The 20,711-nt window shown below is 41.5% G+C and overlaps 1 protein-coding gene across 2 annotated transcripts; it reads left to right on the top strand.

The window, feature by feature from the left end:
* The first annotated feature begins 564 nt into the window (after nt 1-564).
* Nucleotides 565-5,996, top strand: JAR1 (Auxin-responsive GH3 family protein). 2 transcript variants are annotated; one of them, XM_086596367.1, is made up of 5 exons: nt 565-854; nt 1,234-1,551; nt 1,650-1,751; nt 2,472-3,295; nt 5,363-5,996. In XM_086596367.1, exons 2-5 carry the CDS (start codon nt 1,259-1,261, stop codon nt 5,902-5,904), a joined length of 1,761 nt encoding a protein of 586 aa, XP_086452493.1. In that variant the 5' UTR covers nt 565-854; nt 1,234-1,258; the 3' UTR covers nt 5,905-5,996. The 2 variants fall into 2 exon arrangements, with proteins under 2 accessions (XP_086452493.1, XP_086452492.1); XM_086596366.1 differs by having other exon boundaries at nt 585-854; nt 1,237-1,551.
* Nucleotides 5,997-20,711: the final 14,715 nt, after the last annotated feature.

Below are 20,711 nucleotides of genomic sequence, written 5' to 3'. Positions count from 1 at the left end.
ACTTTAAAAATAAAAAAAAAATAAAAATAAAAATACCGCCGACATCTCAAGCAGAATTCCCACTATAATAAAGCTCTCTCTCTCCAATCTCTATATATAAATATATTCGTATATAGCCTGTGCGGCTGTGCCTAAAACACTGTTACAAATTTTACAAATTAAACCCTAACCAATCGAATGATAAAAATTCAGTCCACAAAGTATTTATTATTGACTAAATCAATAATAATTCAGTACTCTTTCAAATTAACATTATAAACTGTATATATTTTATAAGACTTTGGATCTATCCTGTTACAATTTATAAAATACAATAGTAGTCACAAACTCACAATATGGCCCTATAGGCCCATATCAAACCTTTATATTAGATAGAAGATATCGTAGTGGCACTTCACTAACCTAATATTGGTTAGTTTTCTCTTTCATCTTTTTCATATCATATATAGTGCTATTTGGTCAAGTACTTTGTTTCGGATCTTTTTAAGTACTTTGAAGGTCACTAAAAAGAAAAAGAAAAAGTCTTCGGAATTGATTAAGTCCTGCTAAAACTTAAAAGTAAGCAGAGAAGAAAGTTTGAACAAATGTCATTTTACTTGGATCATCCATACAAGCTTTGCCTCGTGTCAAACGTGGATAGTATTGGTTTAAAAAAAAATTATTTTTATTATCATATCTTGGTGAAATGAAGAATGAACAGTATCATATATATTTTTTAGTTATAAATATAAGAGTTCAGTTTCAATGTCTTCAAGTACTTGAGTTTTTGTGAATATAAAGTGGGTTTGTTTCTTTGCTTTTTCAGATAAAGTCTACATCTTTCACTTCCATTCCTAACTTTTAAGTAGTCTCTGGTATGTAAACTTCACTGTTCTTTTGAATTTCAATTGATTATGTTTACTCAAATAGCCGGCAAATCTTCTTTTGTTGATTTTGATTCTATGAATATGAATGACTGAAAGGGTGCAACTAAATATATTCTCTGCCTTTTTATTTTCGTCTGTTGCGTATTGAATCGGGTTGAAGCTGGTGTCATAGTTTTTCAGTGGCATTCTTTTTCGGCGAAAAATAGGGGGGGTGGTTTGATTTGCATGACACTTATAAATTTTTTGATCACACACAATTCATTTTCATTTTGAAGAGTTTGGGTGGCAGAGGTTTCTACATCTTAAATTTTGTTGTTAAAATTTTGAATCGTTGACTTTAGTAGCTAAGCAGTCTTTGACATTGTAGCAGGTGAGTATCAGCTACCTTTAACATGTTGGAGAAAATGGAGGATAATATTATGAACTGTGTGATAGAAGAATTTGAAGCAGTGACACAAGATGCTGGGGCAGTTCAGAGAGAAACTCTTAGGAAGATTTTGGAAGAGAATGGTAACGCAGAATATTTGGTTGAGTTGGGACTCAATGGAAGAACAGACCCCGAGAGTTTTAAAGCTTGTGTACCATTGGTTACTCACAAAGATTTGGAACCTTATATTCTGAGAATCGCTGATGGTGACACCTCTCCTATACTCACTGGAAAGCCAATACCAGCTATATCATTAAGGTTTTTCATTTATTGTTTTTCTGTATTTCAATTTCTTACTTTTTCTTTTCTATGTTTTTTTTTTTTTTCTTATATATTTTGAACCCTGTTTCTTCCAGTTCTGGCACTACACAAGGGAAGCCCAAGTTTGTTCCCTTCAATGAGGAGTTAGTGAAGTCAACAATGCAGATTTTTCGGACCTCCTACGCTTTTAGAAATAGGTAGAGACCATATAGCTTTTCATTTTTTATCTTTATTTAATTTTTACAAGCCGTTTTAGTTTCTTCTTTGAAACATTTTTCCTTTTCTCCCATTCTTTTTGAGGTAGCATTGGTAAGAAGTACTGAATTTTGCATCTTTAGAGACAAATTACTAGTCCAACAAGCTGACATGCAGCAGTGAAAGCCAAACTTTTAACGCTAATTCCTTTTACAGTAAACATTTTTTATCTAGATGTTATTCCAATTTGGTTCACTAACATTTTTTACTACTATCTCTTTCTGCCCTCTCCTCTGTTTCTTTCGAACTTGCACATCTCCAGATTTTTCTCTTCTCTTTTGTTTAGTTTTTACGGTTAATAAAAAAGAATAGATAATTGTAATTCTCATTTGTATTTATTCATACGGCATTGATGAGTGGATGATAATGGAATCTAATTTAATTATATGATTTGTTTCTGCCATTTTCTGTTGTATACATCAGGATACAAGATCTTATGGTTAGTCTGCTCATATTGATTATTGAATAGGTGTGCAGGATATGAGTAGTGTCCACATTTTTTTGTAAAAGGCATTTTTTAAAAGGATTACTACTACTGATCCAAAGAAAAAAAGAATCAAGAATTTGTTTTTCTAAATTCCCATGACACAAAAAGTGAGTATAAATTCTGTTCCCATTTTTGCTATTTTGCTTCTCATAGCTTATGCAAAACTGTTATGCAGAGAATTTCCTCTTGGGAATGGCAAAGCGCTACAATTTATTTATGGCAGCAAGCAGTTTGAAACAAATGGAGGTCTGGCAGCTGGCACTGCCACTACAAACGTGTATCGAAGCTCACAGTTCAAGAACACAATGAAGGAAACCCAATCCCAATGTTGTAGTCCAGATGAAGTTATATTTGGCCCAGACTTCCACCAGTCTTTATATTGTCATCTCCTTTGTGGGCTCATCTTCAGGGATGAAGTTCAATTTGTATTTTCCACTTTTGCTCACAGCATTGTTCACGCATTTCGGACCTTTGAACAAGTATGGGAAGAACTCTGTATGGACATTCGAGAAGGAGTCCTCACTGACCGAGTCACAGCTCCATCCATTAGAGCTGCTATGTCAACACTTCTCAAGCCAGACCCCGAACTGGCAGATGTTATACATGAAAAATGCATGGGATCAACTAACTGGTATGGATTGATACCACAGCTTTTTCCCAATGCTAAGTATGTCTATGGGATCATGACTGGGTCCATGGAGCCGTACTTGAAGAAACTAAGACATTATGCTGGGGTGCTCCCGCTCTTATGCGCAGACTACGGGGCTTCCGAAGGGTGGATTGCAGCAAACATAAATCCTAGGTTGCCTCCTGAGTCGGCTACCTTTGCAGTGCTTCCAGATATTGGGTATTTCGAGTTTATTCCTCTTAGGGGAAAAACCGAGGATCAGGAACTGGACAAGAACACATCTACTCGCCTCTATGCAGAGTTGGAGCCAGTTGGTCTGACCGAAGTTGAGGTTGGAGAAGAGTATGAGATTGTACTCACCAGTTTCGCAGGTATAAAAACCTTTTCACATGATCTCGTAAAAAAATTACTTTTACGCCTTTTCCTTCGCACGCATGTTAATTTGGCTAGTCGATGCTACAGTGCAATAGGTTTTATTAGTCGTTCCAAAAGAATTTTTTTTAGTAAACAAGCTTTCTTTTGCCCATACATGTGTTTGATATGGAAGCCAAACAGTAAGAACAATTTCCATATGATTCATGATTCTAGTCTCTGTCAGTAATTACTCTGCACCTAAGCTAAGTTACAAACTTGTAGCTGGATTAATTTATAACATGAAATGAGCTGGTCCCTTTAACTTTTACTCTATGACCCATTGTGAGTGGACCCCAACATCTTGGATTCAGAGATACTACATGAGAGGAAGTAGGACATGTGCTTATTCTTGAGTGATTATTCTTTCAAGCATACTGAAATATTGTTCTGCAATATATTTTGTTTAAACCAAGACCTCTCATTTGTTTTACATGGTTAAGAGTCTTCAGTTTTTTATTTTTATAATAGGAATTTATTAGTTTTTTCTCTTTTAATTCTTTTAACTTTTGCTTTAAGTATTACTGGCTAAGCCACGCGCACCTGATAATACGTGTTCCACAATGCCCTTCTGCCTCCTCATACCCTTTTATTTCACGTACTTTTTACTAATGTATGATAAACTAAGTGATAATAATATATCTGTTTTAGTCTGGTTTCTCCAAGTAAATAAGTATGTGTCTTCTTATATAAAATCCGTTATTTCCAAACCGATCTTTCTAAATTGAAAAAATTGGATGTCAAATTACAAGGTAAGTTTTGTGTTTCTTCGAAAAAGATTTCTTGCCTTGTTGACAAATCCTGGTTATTCAAGACTTATGCATTAGCGTGTTAACTCATTGGTCTATTAATTTGATTTTAATTTGGGTGAATTTGATTTCTCACCTTGAAAAGAAAAATTAGACAAGTTAACTTATAGGTATATATGGTTTGCTGATGTAGTCACTTTATCCTCACAATAACAATCTGAGTTAGGTACAGAACCGGGTGACTTGTTTGCAATGGAACAACAACTCAAAATAGAAGGAAAAGCCCAAGATTAATTACATGATTGTTTAAAGATTGAACTAGGTAGTCATTCCTTAAGCAAACTATAGCAAGTAGTTGATGACAAGATGCTTTGATGAGTGTAGACCATTTATGTGATGGAAATCTCCCCCTTAGGAAGCTAAAGCACCGTATCCCTTCGATTGGCCAGTCTGTGAAACACCAGAATTCCCCTAATACAGAAAATTGTAGCGGTTTTTTGTTTAGATCAGAAGAGCACTTTGAATTTTTGGATCAAGAAAGAGAAACATGTATTGCAAGGGTGTTAATGTCATATTGAGTAAAGGTGAGCTTTATTTTGGTCATATTTAATTCTTCTGGGTGACGAGTGACGGCAATGTTTTGGTAGGTTTACTTAAACAAATAGATTAAATTGAATGGTACAAAGTTTTAAAAGTTTATGAAAAGCAACCAAAAATTAGGCGAGATCCTTTTGTGAGAAGTTGAATTATTATACTTGGGAGAATGAGTTGTAAAGTTTTTATAAGGCCATATAAGACAACAACATCATTGTTGTGGTCAGTTTAGATGAGTACACACCTATGCAAACAAAAAACGTAGGTAATGAAGGTTAGTGGGGTATGTTAGGTAATGTAAACTACTGAACTTGTAAATGGTGCCCGAATCCTAAAGTAGTTAAACTCATCTGTGAATCCCATTCCCCCACTGTGCTCCACGTGCATTGGTGAACACTCACACACTTATACACGAAGACGTAAATAGAACATCCATACATGTGTACGTACAAACAGTACATACATAATCACATATACGCTCATAATACCAGAAGTTCTTTGATATATGCATGTATGAACATTTGGATGTATAAACATGCAAGCATAGATCCATATATACATACATAAGTAGATCCATATATCAACATTAACAATTTACTTTAGTATGTGGAATCTATATGCTTCTAGCTGATTTGAGATCAACTTTAAGATCTGATAGACCTCCATCTCCTATTAAACTTGCAGGTCTATACCGTTACAGATTAGCGGATATAGTCAAGGTGATGGGATTCCACAACTCAACACCAGAACTCCAATTTGTATGCAGAAGGAATCTACTATTAACCATAAACATAGACAAAAATACAGAGAAAGATTTGCAGCTATCAGTTGAGGCTGCAAGCAAATTGTTAGTTGATGAGAAGCTTGAAGTTGTTGACTTCACAAGTTATGTCAACTTGTCAGTAGATCCAGGTCACTACGTCATCTTCTGGGAGCTAAGTAGCGAGGCATACGAAGAGGTTTTAACTAAGTGCTGCAATTGTTTGGATCGATCTTTTGTTGATGCTGGGTACGTCAGTTCTCGCAAAGTCAATGCTATAGGTCCACTTGAACTCCGAATTGTCAAGAAGGGAACTTTCCAAAAGATTCTAAATCATTACATGAGTCTCGGTGGTGCTTTTAGCCAGTTCAAGACCCCAAGATTTGTAGGTTCTAACAATATCAGTGTCTTGCAGATCCTGTGCAGTAATGTGGAAAAGACTTATGTTAGTACAGCTTTTAGTTGAAAGGTTGTAAAATTAGACTGTAAATCTGTCGGGTTTTGTATGAACGTTTTGTGTTTAGTAAATGTAATGAATGAAAAGTTAGTTCCTTAGCTTCTTGATGTGTTATGAGAAAGTTATTCTTGTTTGACATTTCGAAGAAGGTGGGTTTTCTGTAGTGGTGCCTATAAAATTTCAATTACATCTTTGATGACCACTACTTGAACTGATACTGACTCAAAACTATCAAACCATCAAAACCATCCTCAATGTGAACGACATGGTCAACGGTTTGTTCCATTTACATGGTAGTTAATCATTTACCATATGATAAGGGTTTTTTCTGTCAATATTTATGATTTGTTTAATTGTAACGTAACGTTAATTATAGGCACATATTTAAACTCAAGTTCTGGAACAAGAAGGCAATTATACGACCTGTAAGACATTATTGATTGATGATCAATCAACCTGTATACCTGTATGATAATACATACAACACATGCTCAGCTGTGGAATAATCTGACAGACAGCAAAGATTGCTGTGGCGGTGATTATAAATAGAACCTGGCCGTAGTTCTTGTTAGTTAACTCGATATCGGTTGCATAGAATAATATGTGATTATATATGACACGGATCATGCATCTAAATATTCAATATAATCAAGAAAGTGAAATTAAAATAAAATATACAGCAACCAGTCATGTATTGTACCGCCTTACTCTCTTGTTGGAGTTACGGGGTGTTTTGTTTTTTCCTACTTATCTCAGTACTTATCAGTTTTTGTAAGTCAAGTTTTCCTACTTACACTTTTAACACTTATAAGTAGCAAAAATATACTAAAAAAATATTTACCACTTATAAGTAGCTGAAAAACAAACACGAACAAAAAAAATAGTCCTGAAAATAAGGGTCCAAAAATCTTTAGGAAAGGAAAAAAAGAGGTGTGGTCCTTTTCCATAGTTTTTGTTGTTTGTTTGCCTACCGAAAGGAAAAACTATGGAAATGGTTTTGAGTCCATGTCCACGGACCTAAAAATTTTAGGGAAAGGAAAGGAAAAAAAAAACAGACACAATTTACTTTCCTTTCCACAAATTCTTTACAAAGACATTAATTTTTAAAACCTGTTTCCATTCCATTCCATCCCATTCCTTTCCTTTCCATAGTGGATCACTTATTTCCTTTTCCTTTCAATTAGTTAAAATTTAACAAACAAACCCCCCCTTATAAAAACTAAAAAACAAAACACCCCGTTAGAAATCATATCCTTTTAAAAGTAGTGTTAAAAGTCATAAAAGTAAAATTTAAAGTCGATAAAGTAAAATTTAAAATAGAAATTTAAAAAATTTAAAGTCGATAAAGTGGAAATTTAAAATCTCCTCTACAGTAAAGTTTAGAGATAAATTTATTGAAATCAAAAATTTTACTTCAACTTTTCTGAAATTTTTTTAATTTTAAAGGATTCATTTTTTTGAAACTTTTTTTCGGCCTAAAAGTTTCAATTCATAATTTTTTTCTTTAAGTCACGTAAGAAGTAAATGTGACAGACCTCCTTCTACAAATCTTTTCAAATAAGAAACATTCATTCCTTGTTAAATAGGCGAATCCTAGCTGAATTAATCAATATATCTTGACGAACTTTAAGAAACAGATCTCTTTCCCACCAAATAGATAATGATGCAGACCGAAATTTTCCTAAAATTTATTATGACCGAGTCTAACTGATTGTGTGAGAAACTAAGAGTACAACCAAAACTGAGACACACCACTGCTCACTGTTGACACACTAGTAAGGTTCCGGCATGCACTTCTGACTTCTGAGCGTACCTAATTGATCGCGATATGATAAAATACAATTAAATGATGGTACTTTCTCAACGCAAGTTTATATGTTAATAACGAGGGCTGTCGTTACATATTAATGGCATTGCATAGACTACAAGATTACGCTCTTATGATTAATGTATAGCGAGCCAAATGATGTATTTGTTTACCAATGTCATATTTATTCTATTACTTATTTACTTGAGGCCACATGTATCACTACCTAAATTCTAAATCCACCAAAACATAATACAAATCTTAGGGAATCTCTATAATAAGATACAATGACTGTTTTTGGCACCTTAATCTCACCTAATATCACCAATAAAACAACAAAACCAGATGAAATAGGAAAACAGAACAAATCTGTGGGTGCTTGTGACTGTCAAAACCAAATGAAGGAACAGAAAGGAGATGGACAAGAAGAAGAAACCATGGCTGTTTGGGACTGTGGGAGCCCATTATATGACGCATTTGAGTTGGCTTCCCTTGGTCATCTCATTGATAGACATTTGATGATCTTACCAAATTCTGTTAAAGGGTCGAAGAGGTGGTCTTGTAATCGAGTTTCCGATGTCACTGATTCAATTTCGCCATCTACATTGAGGTCTCGACAAGCGGTTTTTGCGACGAAGAGTAAAGGAAGTTCGAAGAGGGGATTACTGAGAGAGTTTGTGGGAGAAGACGTTTGGAAAGGGGGTTATAGAGAGGGAAAAAAGAAGCAGGCCAAGAGTATCAAGATTGGTTTTCATTTACTTTGTAGTGGTTGTAAGTTTTGGAAGAAATAGATTGTCAACAAAATTAAACTGTGAGATGTGATGGTGCATCATTCGAACATCTGGTTATGTTCAGTTGTCCACTAGCTCTTACTGTTCCATTGAATATATGTTTCATTTCAACGTAGAGATGAAAACTGAAGAGAGAAACCATATAGAAATTCTATGCTCTCTTTTTTCAGTTTAAAGAAAGTCATAGCTAAATTTGATCAAAGTTGCTATAAGGTAATTGTATGAGCACGATACAACTCACTCTTTCTTTTCCTCTCTTTTTCTTCCTCTTTTTCTCGCACTCACACTATTCCTTTTATATCGACCCCCTCTTTTGTTGGTCGTCCATCTGTCCATATATCTTACAGTCCGACTCCCCTCCATACCTGGGACACCTGCGGTCTAGGGTTCCGCAGTTACAATCCCGTGCTCTCCTTCTCTCTTCAGTATTTTGCACCTTATCCCCTCCACCGCTGACCCCGTCATCTTTTCCACATCATGCTACTACAAATGCCCCTTCTCGACTCCGCGGTCCTGTTAAAGGATCCGGGTCGAACCTTCACCGTTTGTCCTTTCTCGTTCCCTCGCCCTTATCTCTTTTTCATCGATTTGTGTGCGAGGTAAACTATCATCATCACACATGTTCCAGCCGCCCTCGTGTCTCGCGCCCCCACGTGTCTTATCCTGACTGGATTGCCACCCCGACTCCTCGAATTCACCAACTTTCTGCATTTACCTCTTTACCCCTTACTCCTTTTAAACTCTTTCCCTTCTCCCTCTTTCTCATTTCTTTCTTCTACCTCTCTTGCTCTGCCATTATTCTTGCTTTCTTGGTCAGACTCTGTTAGCATGAATTCCACTGTTCTTCCGGCGATTCTACCCCACTTTCGGCACCCTCTTCCAGGCCTATCATCTCTGTCTTTGTTCCCATTGGTACGTTTTCTGGCCTTCTTCTCTTTTTGTTTGAACTGGTTGTTTGGGTTGGTTTATATCTTGCGTCTGTTCCTCTTCCTTTCTGATGTCGACCAGTGAATCCGATGAATCGGGCTCATCTCCGTCCCTTGGGGCATCGTCTCCACTCCCTACATCGTCTGTGGCGGTACCATCCACTTTGGGACGTCAAGGTCCCCCGTTACCTCCACCGTCCCGATGCCGCCGCCCTGATTTAGACTCAATTAGGGTTGCTTATGGCTTCCCTGCCTGTATTGGTCTAGAGCATGTGCCATCAACCACCCATTACCCCCACCTGGTTCCTCGCAAGCCGGGGTGTCTCGTGATCACTGTGGGTCAAATAGTTGCCGGTCTACGGCTTTCCCTCACCCGCCTGGACGTTGAAGTATGTAATCACTTTAATATCCCCCCATGACAAGGCATTGGGAACTTCTGGCAGACAATGTTTGCCGCGAACTCGTACAACAAAGCTGGTGACCCTCATATCACCAGTCGCGATATCATTTCCCATTATTTTCTCAAGAAGAGCACCAAGGACATCGGTGTGGGGTACCAGTCCTTCTGTGTGCGCCCTCAGAAGTCCCCCCTCCTACTCCGCGTCACTACCTCCGACAAGGTGTGGCACCACTACCCTTTATACGTATCGGGGTAGTTTTTGTCTGCGGACATACCTCCAAGAACTGACACTTAACCATCTCGCCTTCATAGCCCGTGGTGAGTATCTTTACTATTCTTATCTCTTCGTCCATCCGTATCGTTATCCACTAACCGCCACATTTCCCCATTTTGTAGGTTGGCGCCAGGATTCCAAATCTCAAATTTACTCTGGCATCTCCTGTCCTGTCTTCCTTTCCGTGATCTTGGTGGATCTTGGTGGTCGGGTTGCCAAATTCTTAGGTATCAACCCTACCACCGCTACTCCCCTATTGCAAGTCCCTGCTCTACAAACTTTCTGCGACTTCTCTGCTCCATTTTATCGTCCCCCTCCTCCCAAAGAAAGGAAACCGCGAGCCTCACCCCCTCCCAGAAAAAGATCTCAAAACCCAGGTCCGCACCGTCATCATTCCCGACCTTCCTCACGGTCACTCAAATCTTGTGAACCCTACCCTTACACTGCTCCTGAAGACATTCCCTCCTTCCGCTCCATATCCACTTGGGAAGATCAATACACCTCTCCCCTTTCCCCCACTGAAAATATGGATATCCGCAAACAGAAGTTGTTTGACAACGACTCCGACGGGGATGACGATGTCATGGAGATCCCTATTCCTGAGACCAATGTATCTGCCCAAGCTCCACCCACCAAGAGACCGTGGACTTCTACCTCTGCCAAATCCGACCAAGTTACCCAGCAGAACTCTGTCTCTGAAGATCCTGAGCCCATTCCTTCCCAACCCCTCCAATCCGCAGTCCCTTCCTCGCACACTTGTCGTCCTGGCAAAGAACCTTGTCCACTCGAGGCTCCTGCTTCAGATTTGTCCCCTGTGGAAGAATTTCGTCCCGTGTTCAAGGTACGCAACCACAGGTTGACCACCGCCGACTCTGCCCTAGATAATGTGGTCGTCGCCTCCTCACTTTTTTACAATGCTCATCTTCCGAAAGACATCATGTACTCTGATCGGGGTTCGTTCGATCAGCATCGCACGTCATTGTATACCAATTGGGAAAGGGTTTTTTTTTTTTTTTTTTTTTTTTTCAATACCTTTAGCCTTATGATTCTAGGTAAGCTTGGACATTTCTTATATGGTTCGCGGACTCCTCAACGCCAAGAACAAAGTAGTATCCCTTGAGAAAGAACTCTGTGGGCCTAAAGGCTTAAGAAGCGCCTGTGCAGGGCTTCAATCCGATTTGGAAGCCGCCAACCTTGCGAAGACCGGGCCCAAGATGAGCTTGGGTTCGCGGAGTTGACCCACCAAATGCGACATGGAAAAGCCACCGAACGCTGGAACGCATTGAGGGAAGAACTTCTTCAACAACACCAGCGCGACTTGGACGCTCTTGCTCGCCAACATCAAGAATCTGTGGATGCCCTTAAGCAAACACATCAGGCTGACTCCACGGCCTTGCAAAGAATAAACCGGGCCGACATGGCGGCTTTCATACACCACTTTTAAATCATGGCCAACAAGCGAGTAGTACGCAAACTTCAAGAAGAACACTTACGACTCACTCGAGAAGGGAGACTCCTCCCCAAAAGGCCCCACACCACAGAGCTTGATAGAACTGATGTTACACTGGAAGGCGGACAACCCACTGATGTCATCCCCGATCCCCCCAGCCAAGAGGACCCGTCCACTCTAGCAGCTGCTACTAATAACTCCGCACCCCCGGCCATGGACGCAGACTCTGATATCCGGACTCAGGACAACCCCCCAAATGAATAGTTTTAGCTTATCTTCTATGCACCATGCCATATCTGAACTATTGAACTCTTACCAAGTTTACCTTTCCTTTTGTTTTGTAAACACTTGATGTTCGTTTTGTTTCAAAGAATGCTTGTTTTTCGTTTCATGTGGGTTGTCTCTTTAGCTATGGATTCGATGTTTGATTTATCTGTATTGTACATACATCCCCCGTCTCCCCTTGTCTATATATGTCCCTCCTACGATCTTGTTGTATTGACATAGATAGTTAGTATTCCTCCCCGGCCGACCTCCTTATGCTTAGCTACTTAGCCAGAAGAGGTTTTTCTCCACGATCCGCGTGCATTCATAACTCTATTCCACGACCAACTAATTCACTTGGGACGTCTCCACTTACCACCGGCTCCTCTCCGGGCTTGTATCGGCGAAGGGCTCATCCCCTCCGCTGGCTTTTGCTGCTCCTGGGTTCAATTCCCCATGTGTAGTTCAACTCTCTCGTCCGCGAAGGGCTCATCCCACTCCGCGGATGAGGACAACTCTTCTTGTCCTCTGCTCAATAATGTGAGTATGTCAGCGCAGGGCTCGTCCCCCACGCTGCCCCACTCTATTCTGAGACTCGTATGTCAACGCAGGGATCCTCCCCCACGCTGTCTCTCTCTATACTCTGGGGCTCAATGCCCCATGTGTACTTTGTATCACTTCCAAGATTATTCTGGACCACGGGGAAGCCATTTGGGGCCCCTTGCTTTGCCTCCTACATGACTCTGAACTCATCTCAGTGAACAATTTCATTTCAAAAGCGCTGTTGTATTATATATTTACACACAGCTACATATATTTGCTATGATTTTTCGTTACATTCAAGTGTGAATTTTTTTGAGCATTCTAACATTGCATGGTTTCTCTATCAACTTGCCTTCCTTGGTCCGCAATTTGTAGGTTCCCGCTCCTCCTACATCTACCACAGTATACGACCCTTTCCAGTTCGGCCCTAATTTCCCTTCATTCTCTCTCTTGGTGCTAGAGGTCACTCGGCGTAGGACCTGCTCGCCTATCTGAAAGTGCCACGGCTTGACCCTCTTGTTATACTGTCTCTGTAACCTTCTGTGGTACTCTTCCAACTTTATGCGGGCTGTATCCCTTTTCTCTTCCGCCACATTCATATCCGCTGCTAATATTCTCCAATTTGAACCCTCCTCCACTGCCTTTGTCCGCGTTGTTGCTGCAACCATCTCTGAAGGTATCACGGCCTCCACACCGTAAGCCATGGAGTATGGGGTTTCCTGAGTGGAGGACCGAGGTGTAGTCCGATAGGCCCAGAGTACATGATTCAGCTCATTTGCCCAAGCTCCCTTTTTGTCTTCCAACTTCTTCTTCAAATTGTTCATAAGAGTCTTGTTGGATGACTCCACTTGTCCGTTACCCTCCGGGTTGTAAGGGGCCGAGAAACTCTGTTTCACCCCGTACGCTTGCAAGAAGGCAGCCACTTTTGCTCCGGTGAACTGGGTCCCGTTGTCCACTATGATGGCATATGGTAATCCAAACCGGCAGATGACGTTCTCCCACAATAACTTGATCACTTGTGTCTCCTTCACTTGTTGCAAAGGTACAACCTCAATCCATTTCGTGAAATAGTTAGTGGCTGCGAGCATGAATCTTCGCTTCCCGCTAGCCATGGGCAACGGTCCCACTATATCCATTGCCCACATAGCAAAAGGCCAGGGAGTGAAAACGTTGTGCAAAGGTTCCACTGGGGCGAATATTAACTGCGCGAACCTCTGACACTTGTCGCATCTTTTGGCAAACTCCACTGCATTCCTCTTCATGTGGGGCCGAAATACCCTTTTAATGTCGACAACCCGGTGAGTGTAGTTCTTCCCGCTGAGAATGGCTCCCGCAATCCCGCCGTGTAATTCGACCCAAAGACCTCGGTTTCAGCCGTGGACTCAAACATTTTAGCAGCGGCCCGTTAAAGTTTTTTCGGTACAATTCCCCCTCGAGTAGAACATATCTTTGGGACATCTGTTGCCACCTTCTCTTCTCCTTTTTGTCGGACAGCTCGTTTCCCGCCAAAAAGTGGATGATAGGATCCATCCAACTCCCCTGTTCCTCTGCGACCTAGCATATATCCGTTGTGCCCTCCATGCTTGGTTTTTCCAACCTTCTCACCTGAATCGTCCTTTCTTCTGACCCTGGGATTGCTGCGGCAACATAAGCCATGGAGTTGGCATGCCTATTTTCACCTCGCCCAAATGAATGAATCTAAGACTCGTGAAATAGGAAGACCGCTTATGCAACACCTCCAAATATTTCGCCATTCGGGGATATCGCGTGGCGAATCCTCCATTCGCTTGGCACACGACTAAATTAGAATCTGAGTACACTGTCAGCTCCCTCACACCCAAGTCCTCGACCATTCTCAATCCTGCTATTACTGCTTCATATTCTGCCTCGTTACTGGATGCCACGAACCCCAACTTCATAGTTTGCTCTATTCTGTCATTATCGGGCGTAACCAACACAACCCCTATGCTGATGCATGCGCTCGTCATTGACCCATCGGCAAACACTCTCCATCCGTTTCTCTTATCCCAGGGGTCTAACAAGTCTGGCTCTACCTCTCTCTCCAGTTCCATGACCATCTCTTCTCCCCAAGTAGGATCCTCCACGGGAAACTCTATCAGAAATTCCGCTACCGCCTGTGCCTTTTCCGCGGTCCTTACCTGATACTATATCTCATATGAACTCAACATCACCGCCCATTTCAACATTTGGTCGGACTTTTCTGTCCTCAAAGCATGCTTTAGTGGCAGATTCGTCACCACCACCACTACGTGTGCCTCAACGTAGGGTCTCGATCAGCTTCAAGGTGGAGAAAATTAATGCCGAGGCATACCTCTTGATCCTGCTGTATCGGGTTTCTGCATCCAACAAAGTCTTGCTCTGAAAATATACTAGCTTCTCCACCTTGTCCGCTAAGCGGACTAATACTGAACTAACAGCATACTCTGTGGCCCCCAGATACAGATACAGCCTTTCCCCCTGCTCTGGACGCGACAACAGAGGCGCTTTGCCTAGATATACTTTCAACTCTTAGAATGCCTCCTCGCACTCTGTGGTCCATACAAAATCAGTTGTATTCCTTAACAATCTATACAACGGACGACATTTCTTGGATGACTTGGAGACGAATCTATTCAAAGCTGCGACCCTTTCGGCTAGACGCTGTACTTCCTTAGCATTCCGCGGTGACGACATCTCTACCAAAGATCTTATCTGCTCGGGATTAGCTTCAATTCCCCGTTGGGTAACGATATATCCCAGAAATTTTCCCGTTGTCACCCCGAATGTGCACTTCTCCGAGTTCAACTTCAAATTGTATCTTCTTAATATCCCAAACGTCTCTCTCAACCCTTCTATATGTTCTTCCTCCGACATACTCTTCTCTACCATGTCATCAATGCAAATCTCCATTCCCTTTCGGATCTTGCCTTCGAACATTCTCTCCCCTAGCCGTTGGAAGATAGCTCCCGCATTCTTCAATCCAAACGGCATCCTCGTATAGTAATAGGTACCCCCCCTCCACCACAAAGGCCGTCTTCTCCTGATCCGGTTTATACATCGCTACCTGATTGTATCCCATCGATGCATCCATAAAGGAAAATACTTTGAATCCTGCCGTCCTATCCACCAGCTCGTCTACTTGAGGCATCGGGTAACTATCCTTCGAACATTCCAGATTCACATTCGTGAAATCGACGCACATGCAAACCTTGCCATTCTTTTTCGGTACCGCGACTATGTTAGACAACCAGTCAATGAACTCCACTTCTCGGATTATCCCAACTCTTTTTCAACCTCGCCACTTCCTCACGAATTCCCTCCGCATATTTAGGTCTGATGCATCGCAACTTCTGTCTCACGGGTTTGGCGTTTTCCTTCATGTGTAACCGGTGACACGCAAACTCAGGATCTAACCGGTGACATCCTATATTGTCCAAGCGAAAACATCTTTATTCTCAGATAAAAATTGTATCAACTTATCTTTCCATTCTTCTGGCAAACTGGATCCTATCGCTATGAACTTCTCCTTTTCTCCTTCCCCAATATTTACCATCTCGATTTCATCAATCGTCTTCGGTCCCTCTGATGCCTCCAACTCCCCCTCCACCGAGGCGCATTGTAATTGCTATGCTCGCCTTTTTCTGGGGTCAGAAGCTTCTCCCTCCGGTCCGCGGATCAATCGCTTCACGCGGGGTGCCCCTGTGACTATTCTTGGCCGTCACTTGGTCACCATAAACCTCATATATGCCGGCAGGTGTTGGAAACCGTATCACTTGATAGTACGTGTATGGTACCGCCTTCATCTCATGGATCCATCGTCTCCCTAAAATCGCATTGTACTGCGAAATCGAATCTATCACCATGAATCGCGTGAAAACGGTCACCGGACCGTTGTTATTGGCAACAAAAGTTCTCCCATGGGTTTAGTCATACTTCCATTGAATCCGTATAGATTGGTCCGTGAAGGCCGCAGCTGCTTAGGATCTTCTCCCATCTCTTCCAACGCCCCTCTGAATATAAGGTCCACCGCACTTCCACAATCGATGAGCACTCTCTTTACCATGTAATTCCCCATAGCTACTGTAATCACCAGGGCGTCTTCATGCGGCGAGTCCACTGCCCATAGATCTCAAGGCCAAACACTATCCCGTCCCTTCTCTCGATGTCGCCCCCCCGAATTTCTATGGTGGTCTCCCACCCTCTCACTGATTTGTTGGATGCTTGCCGTCCGCCTTATCTTGTCTCTATGAGCATTGTGACTTAGGACTTCACCGCTGTATATCACATTGATAGTTCCCAATATCCTTCCCGGAGGCGGCATGTGTCCCTCGTTCTGCTCTCTTCTCACAAACTCTCTCATCACCCCTATTTCTACCATCCTCTGAACCAACCATTTCAATGCGTAGCAGTCATTAGTTTCGTGATTCCGCATCGATGATAATCGCATAACGATTTTTCAGGTATTTCTATTGGTGTGCTTTGCGGTCCCTCGTACCCCGGTAGATTCTTGATTAAGGGTAAGATCTCGCTCAAAGGTCTGTTCAGGGGTGTCTGCTCTGTCTCTCTGTATGGTTTTCTCTCCCCATACTCTCTTCGGACACCCTCCCGTGTCCCCGCTACCCATGTGCGATCTCCGCGGTATCCCACTCTTTCCTTCCCAGCGGATTCCGTTCTCCTAGACTCACTCCCCTTTTCCAATGACAATACTGTTTTTCCCGACTTTCTGGAATCCTTCTGCATTGTATCTTAGTACCTTATGTATTTCTCCACCCTCGGATAAAGTTCATGCAAAGTCGCGATCTCATTCTTCGCCACAGATTGATGTACTCCTGTTCCCGGGCGCAACCCTCTCTCAAATGCTATCACCGCGGTCCGTTCATCCAGGTTTTGAACTTTCAATGTCTCTGCCTTGAATCGACATAAAAACTCTCTAACTGACTCCGAGGATCGTTGTCTCACATTGAATAGTGCCGCGATATCTACCACCCGCTTCTTCTGGTGTATGAAGTGATCTATGAATGCTTGCTCCAACTCCTGGAAATTGGTTATGCTCCCCGCGGGTAACCTGTAATACCAATCCGATGCTCCTCCCTTCAAACTCGCCGGGAACATCATGCATCGCAGACCATCATACCGCGCCTCCTGCCACAGAGGCATCTGTTGCCAGAAATGATGGATGTGGTCCACCGGATCTCCCTTACCGTCATACCTTTTGAATCTAGGTTGAGCGAACCACTTCGGAACCTCTGATGCCCATATTTTGTTTGCCAACGGGTTGCGGTTCAACTCGGGCTCGCCACCACCTGACTGGCCGCTCCTCCTTGATTTTTCTCTTGTTGTCGGTTCACTTCCCTATCGTTGTCTATCATCTCCTGGACTTGCTCCATAGTCAACCCTGCTACCGGATTTTCCACCAGATCTGGTCCCGCCATATCTTCCTCAGCTCTCTCTCCGTCAGATCCCTCATTCCCTTCTTCCTTGGTCTCATCCTCCGCCCTTTCTCTCTCCCTTCTCAATTCTTCATTCTCCTCCCTCATCCTCGCGATCTCCTCTCTCATCAGCCTCGTTTCTTCAGTTTCCCGCTCCTCTCTTCGATCTCCTTCCCCGTCAATCACACCATCCAGCGCTAGATCCGGCGTTACATTCTCCACCGCCACCTTTTTAGGTCTACCTACTCTCTTCTTCGGTGCCATTATTCTCTTGTTCTTGTCATTCCCCACAGACGGTGCCAAATGTATGAGCACGATACAACTCATTCTTTCTTTTCCTCTCTTTTTCTCCCTCTTTTTCTCGCACTCACACTATTCCTTTTATATCGACCCCCTCTTTTGTGGGTCGTCCATCTGTCCATATATCTTACGGTCCGACTCCCCTCCGTACCTGGGACACCTACGGTCTAGGGTTCCGCAATTACAATCCCATGCTCTCCTTCTCTCTTCAGTATTCTGCACCTTATCCCCTGCACCGCTGACCCCGCATCTTTTCCACATCATGCTACTACAGTAATTTATTCTGTGCCTACAGTTAACAGTCCTACACTTGAAATGTAAATAATTTCTCTCAGGTCTTGTTTTTCTTAATAAGTTGCTTCGACGAAAACTAACTTTTGTACCACTTTTTTGATAGACACTTATTGTAGTAAACGTGAAACAAGGTTTACCCAAAACTGGGTGAAAATCAAAGCCTAACATAAGGTGATGGAAGCTATGTTAGCGCCTTTAGGGATTTAGGCCAATGATCTCTTTTTGATCAAGCAACGAGCCAACTTAGTTGCACTTTTCCTTTTGAATAATGCCACTTATTAAAAGGTTGATAACACCTATTAAAGTCCCATATTAATTATTAATTAGGTGCTTTTCATTGCAAAGTTGCGAGCAGATACTTCTACACAATTTGCCGCAGATGGCTGTGCTTAAGAGTAAAAAGATGTAGTTATAACATCAAATATAAGGTATTATCGAACATGTCCAAGTTGCTAAAACCATATGAGCTCCAACTGATCCACACGATAACAAACATTTTTTTATAAGTAAAAAGTGTTATATTATATAGGGTTAACTAGTATTACCCCCCACTAGATGAGTCAATTAGGATCCCTCATGGGAAATTAGGGTCTCCCCCACAAACCTGCAGTCAACTTGGTTTGATCGTTAACTTTTTAAAAACAATTGAAAATTACACAAATGTCCTCATTGTTTTCAAAAAAAAATGTTCAATTTTAATTAGGTGGGGGCATTTATGTCATTTTCAGTTGTTTGACTTGAAAGTTAACGGTCAAACCAAGTTGACCATGTGTTTAGGAGGGAGACCCTAATTTCCCATCTAGTGGGGGGGAAATCCTAATTGGCTCATCTAGCTTCAAACACTAGTTCACCCTATTATATATAAGGTAAAATATGGTTGTGTTACAATTTGGTACTGGCTCTCCATGTCAGTGAAAGATAGTGTGAGTGAGAGCCTCACAGATTATACACCACTACAAAAAGACACATTACCACTAGTTGTCGATGATCCATGTCTAGTTGAAAACCAAATCCAAAAAGTGGTGATCTCAACGAGCTGCAAAGATGTTTTCTTTCATACAAAGTCATGCCCAAACACGTCCCTTGATCTTGTTAATCACCTTGTTGATGCAAAGTATCCAGTTTTTGAAAATGATTTCATTTCGACACACCACATTAACCATACAATGGCGTAGGGAAGGATTGCCCATATGTGTTCTCCAAGTCCTCTAGTAAGTCGGGCATCGCCATTTTGAGAAAAATTTGACTAATTACATCAACCGATCAGATAGAGTTTTACCAATATGGGGTGGCTAGATAGTAGATTATTCCAAATTGAATGAGTGGATCGGCAAGACGTGAAAAGATACAAGATGGATTCTTCTTGGCCTAGACACAACACACACACCTATTTGGGATGCTCATTCCTCTATTCCTCAAGTTATCAACAAGAAGAGTCCTATATATTCCACAAAGCACCACCACGCATTATAAAGAACTTGATATTTGAGGGGATAGATACCTCCCACACAAGTTTGTGAGTAAAAGGATTTGAAGGTAAAGAAGTGACTCGGGTGTGAAGAGAAACCATAACGGAGAATTTGCCCATTTCATATATTTATGTTAGTATGCACCCAAACATTTTCCATTTCATATATTTATAAGCCATATAAACCACGAGGTGTGCCCCATGTGCTCATACACAATCTAATTTCTAAGTATCAATGGAGAGATAATTGACAATTACAGATGATGTGAGATCAATAAAACCTTGTAGCCTTGAACTGCTACAAAAGTTTATATTATATATAGAGTCGTGATAAGGAGAGATCATTTTCTCTAAATTTTGGAGAGATCAAAACAAATAGTCATTGGATGGAGAAATTTTTTCGAGAGATCGAGATTGTTGCATGGCCCAAACCGACAAACCACACCAAAACCGTATGATCATATCATCCAACGGCCCGATATGAAATTACGCACTAAATTTAGAGAGACTGATCTCTCCTTATCATTTGCATTATATATGTAGTCCCCATGCCCATCATTTCGAGGGAGATTGATACCATGACATCCTCACATATATCCAATTGACATGACGAAAAATTTAATACAAAGTTTGGAAAGACAGGGAACCGTGACAATTAGTAATTTGCTAAAAAAAAATGTCCAATCTACGCCAAATCCCCTTAGCTCAATTATGGGTGACAGATTTGGACCCCAGACTAAAATCTTGTTTCCTACTGCATGGAGCCCAAAAAAAAGTATTTGTTACTATTTGTTACTCAAAAAGCACCTTTCAAGCGAGTCACTTTCAAGCTGCCGAAAATTGTCTGGCATTGACGCAGTGCCAACTACA

The sequence above is a fragment of the Coptis chinensis genome, chromosome 3 (genome assembly GCF_015680905.1).
Source record: "Coptis chinensis isolate HL-2020 chromosome 3, ASM1568090v1, whole genome shotgun sequence".
In the NCBI taxonomy this organism is placed as follows: Eukaryota; Viridiplantae; Streptophyta; class Magnoliopsida; order Ranunculales; family Ranunculaceae; genus Coptis; species Coptis chinensis.
This window is presented reverse-complemented; position numbering and strand designations above follow the sequence as displayed.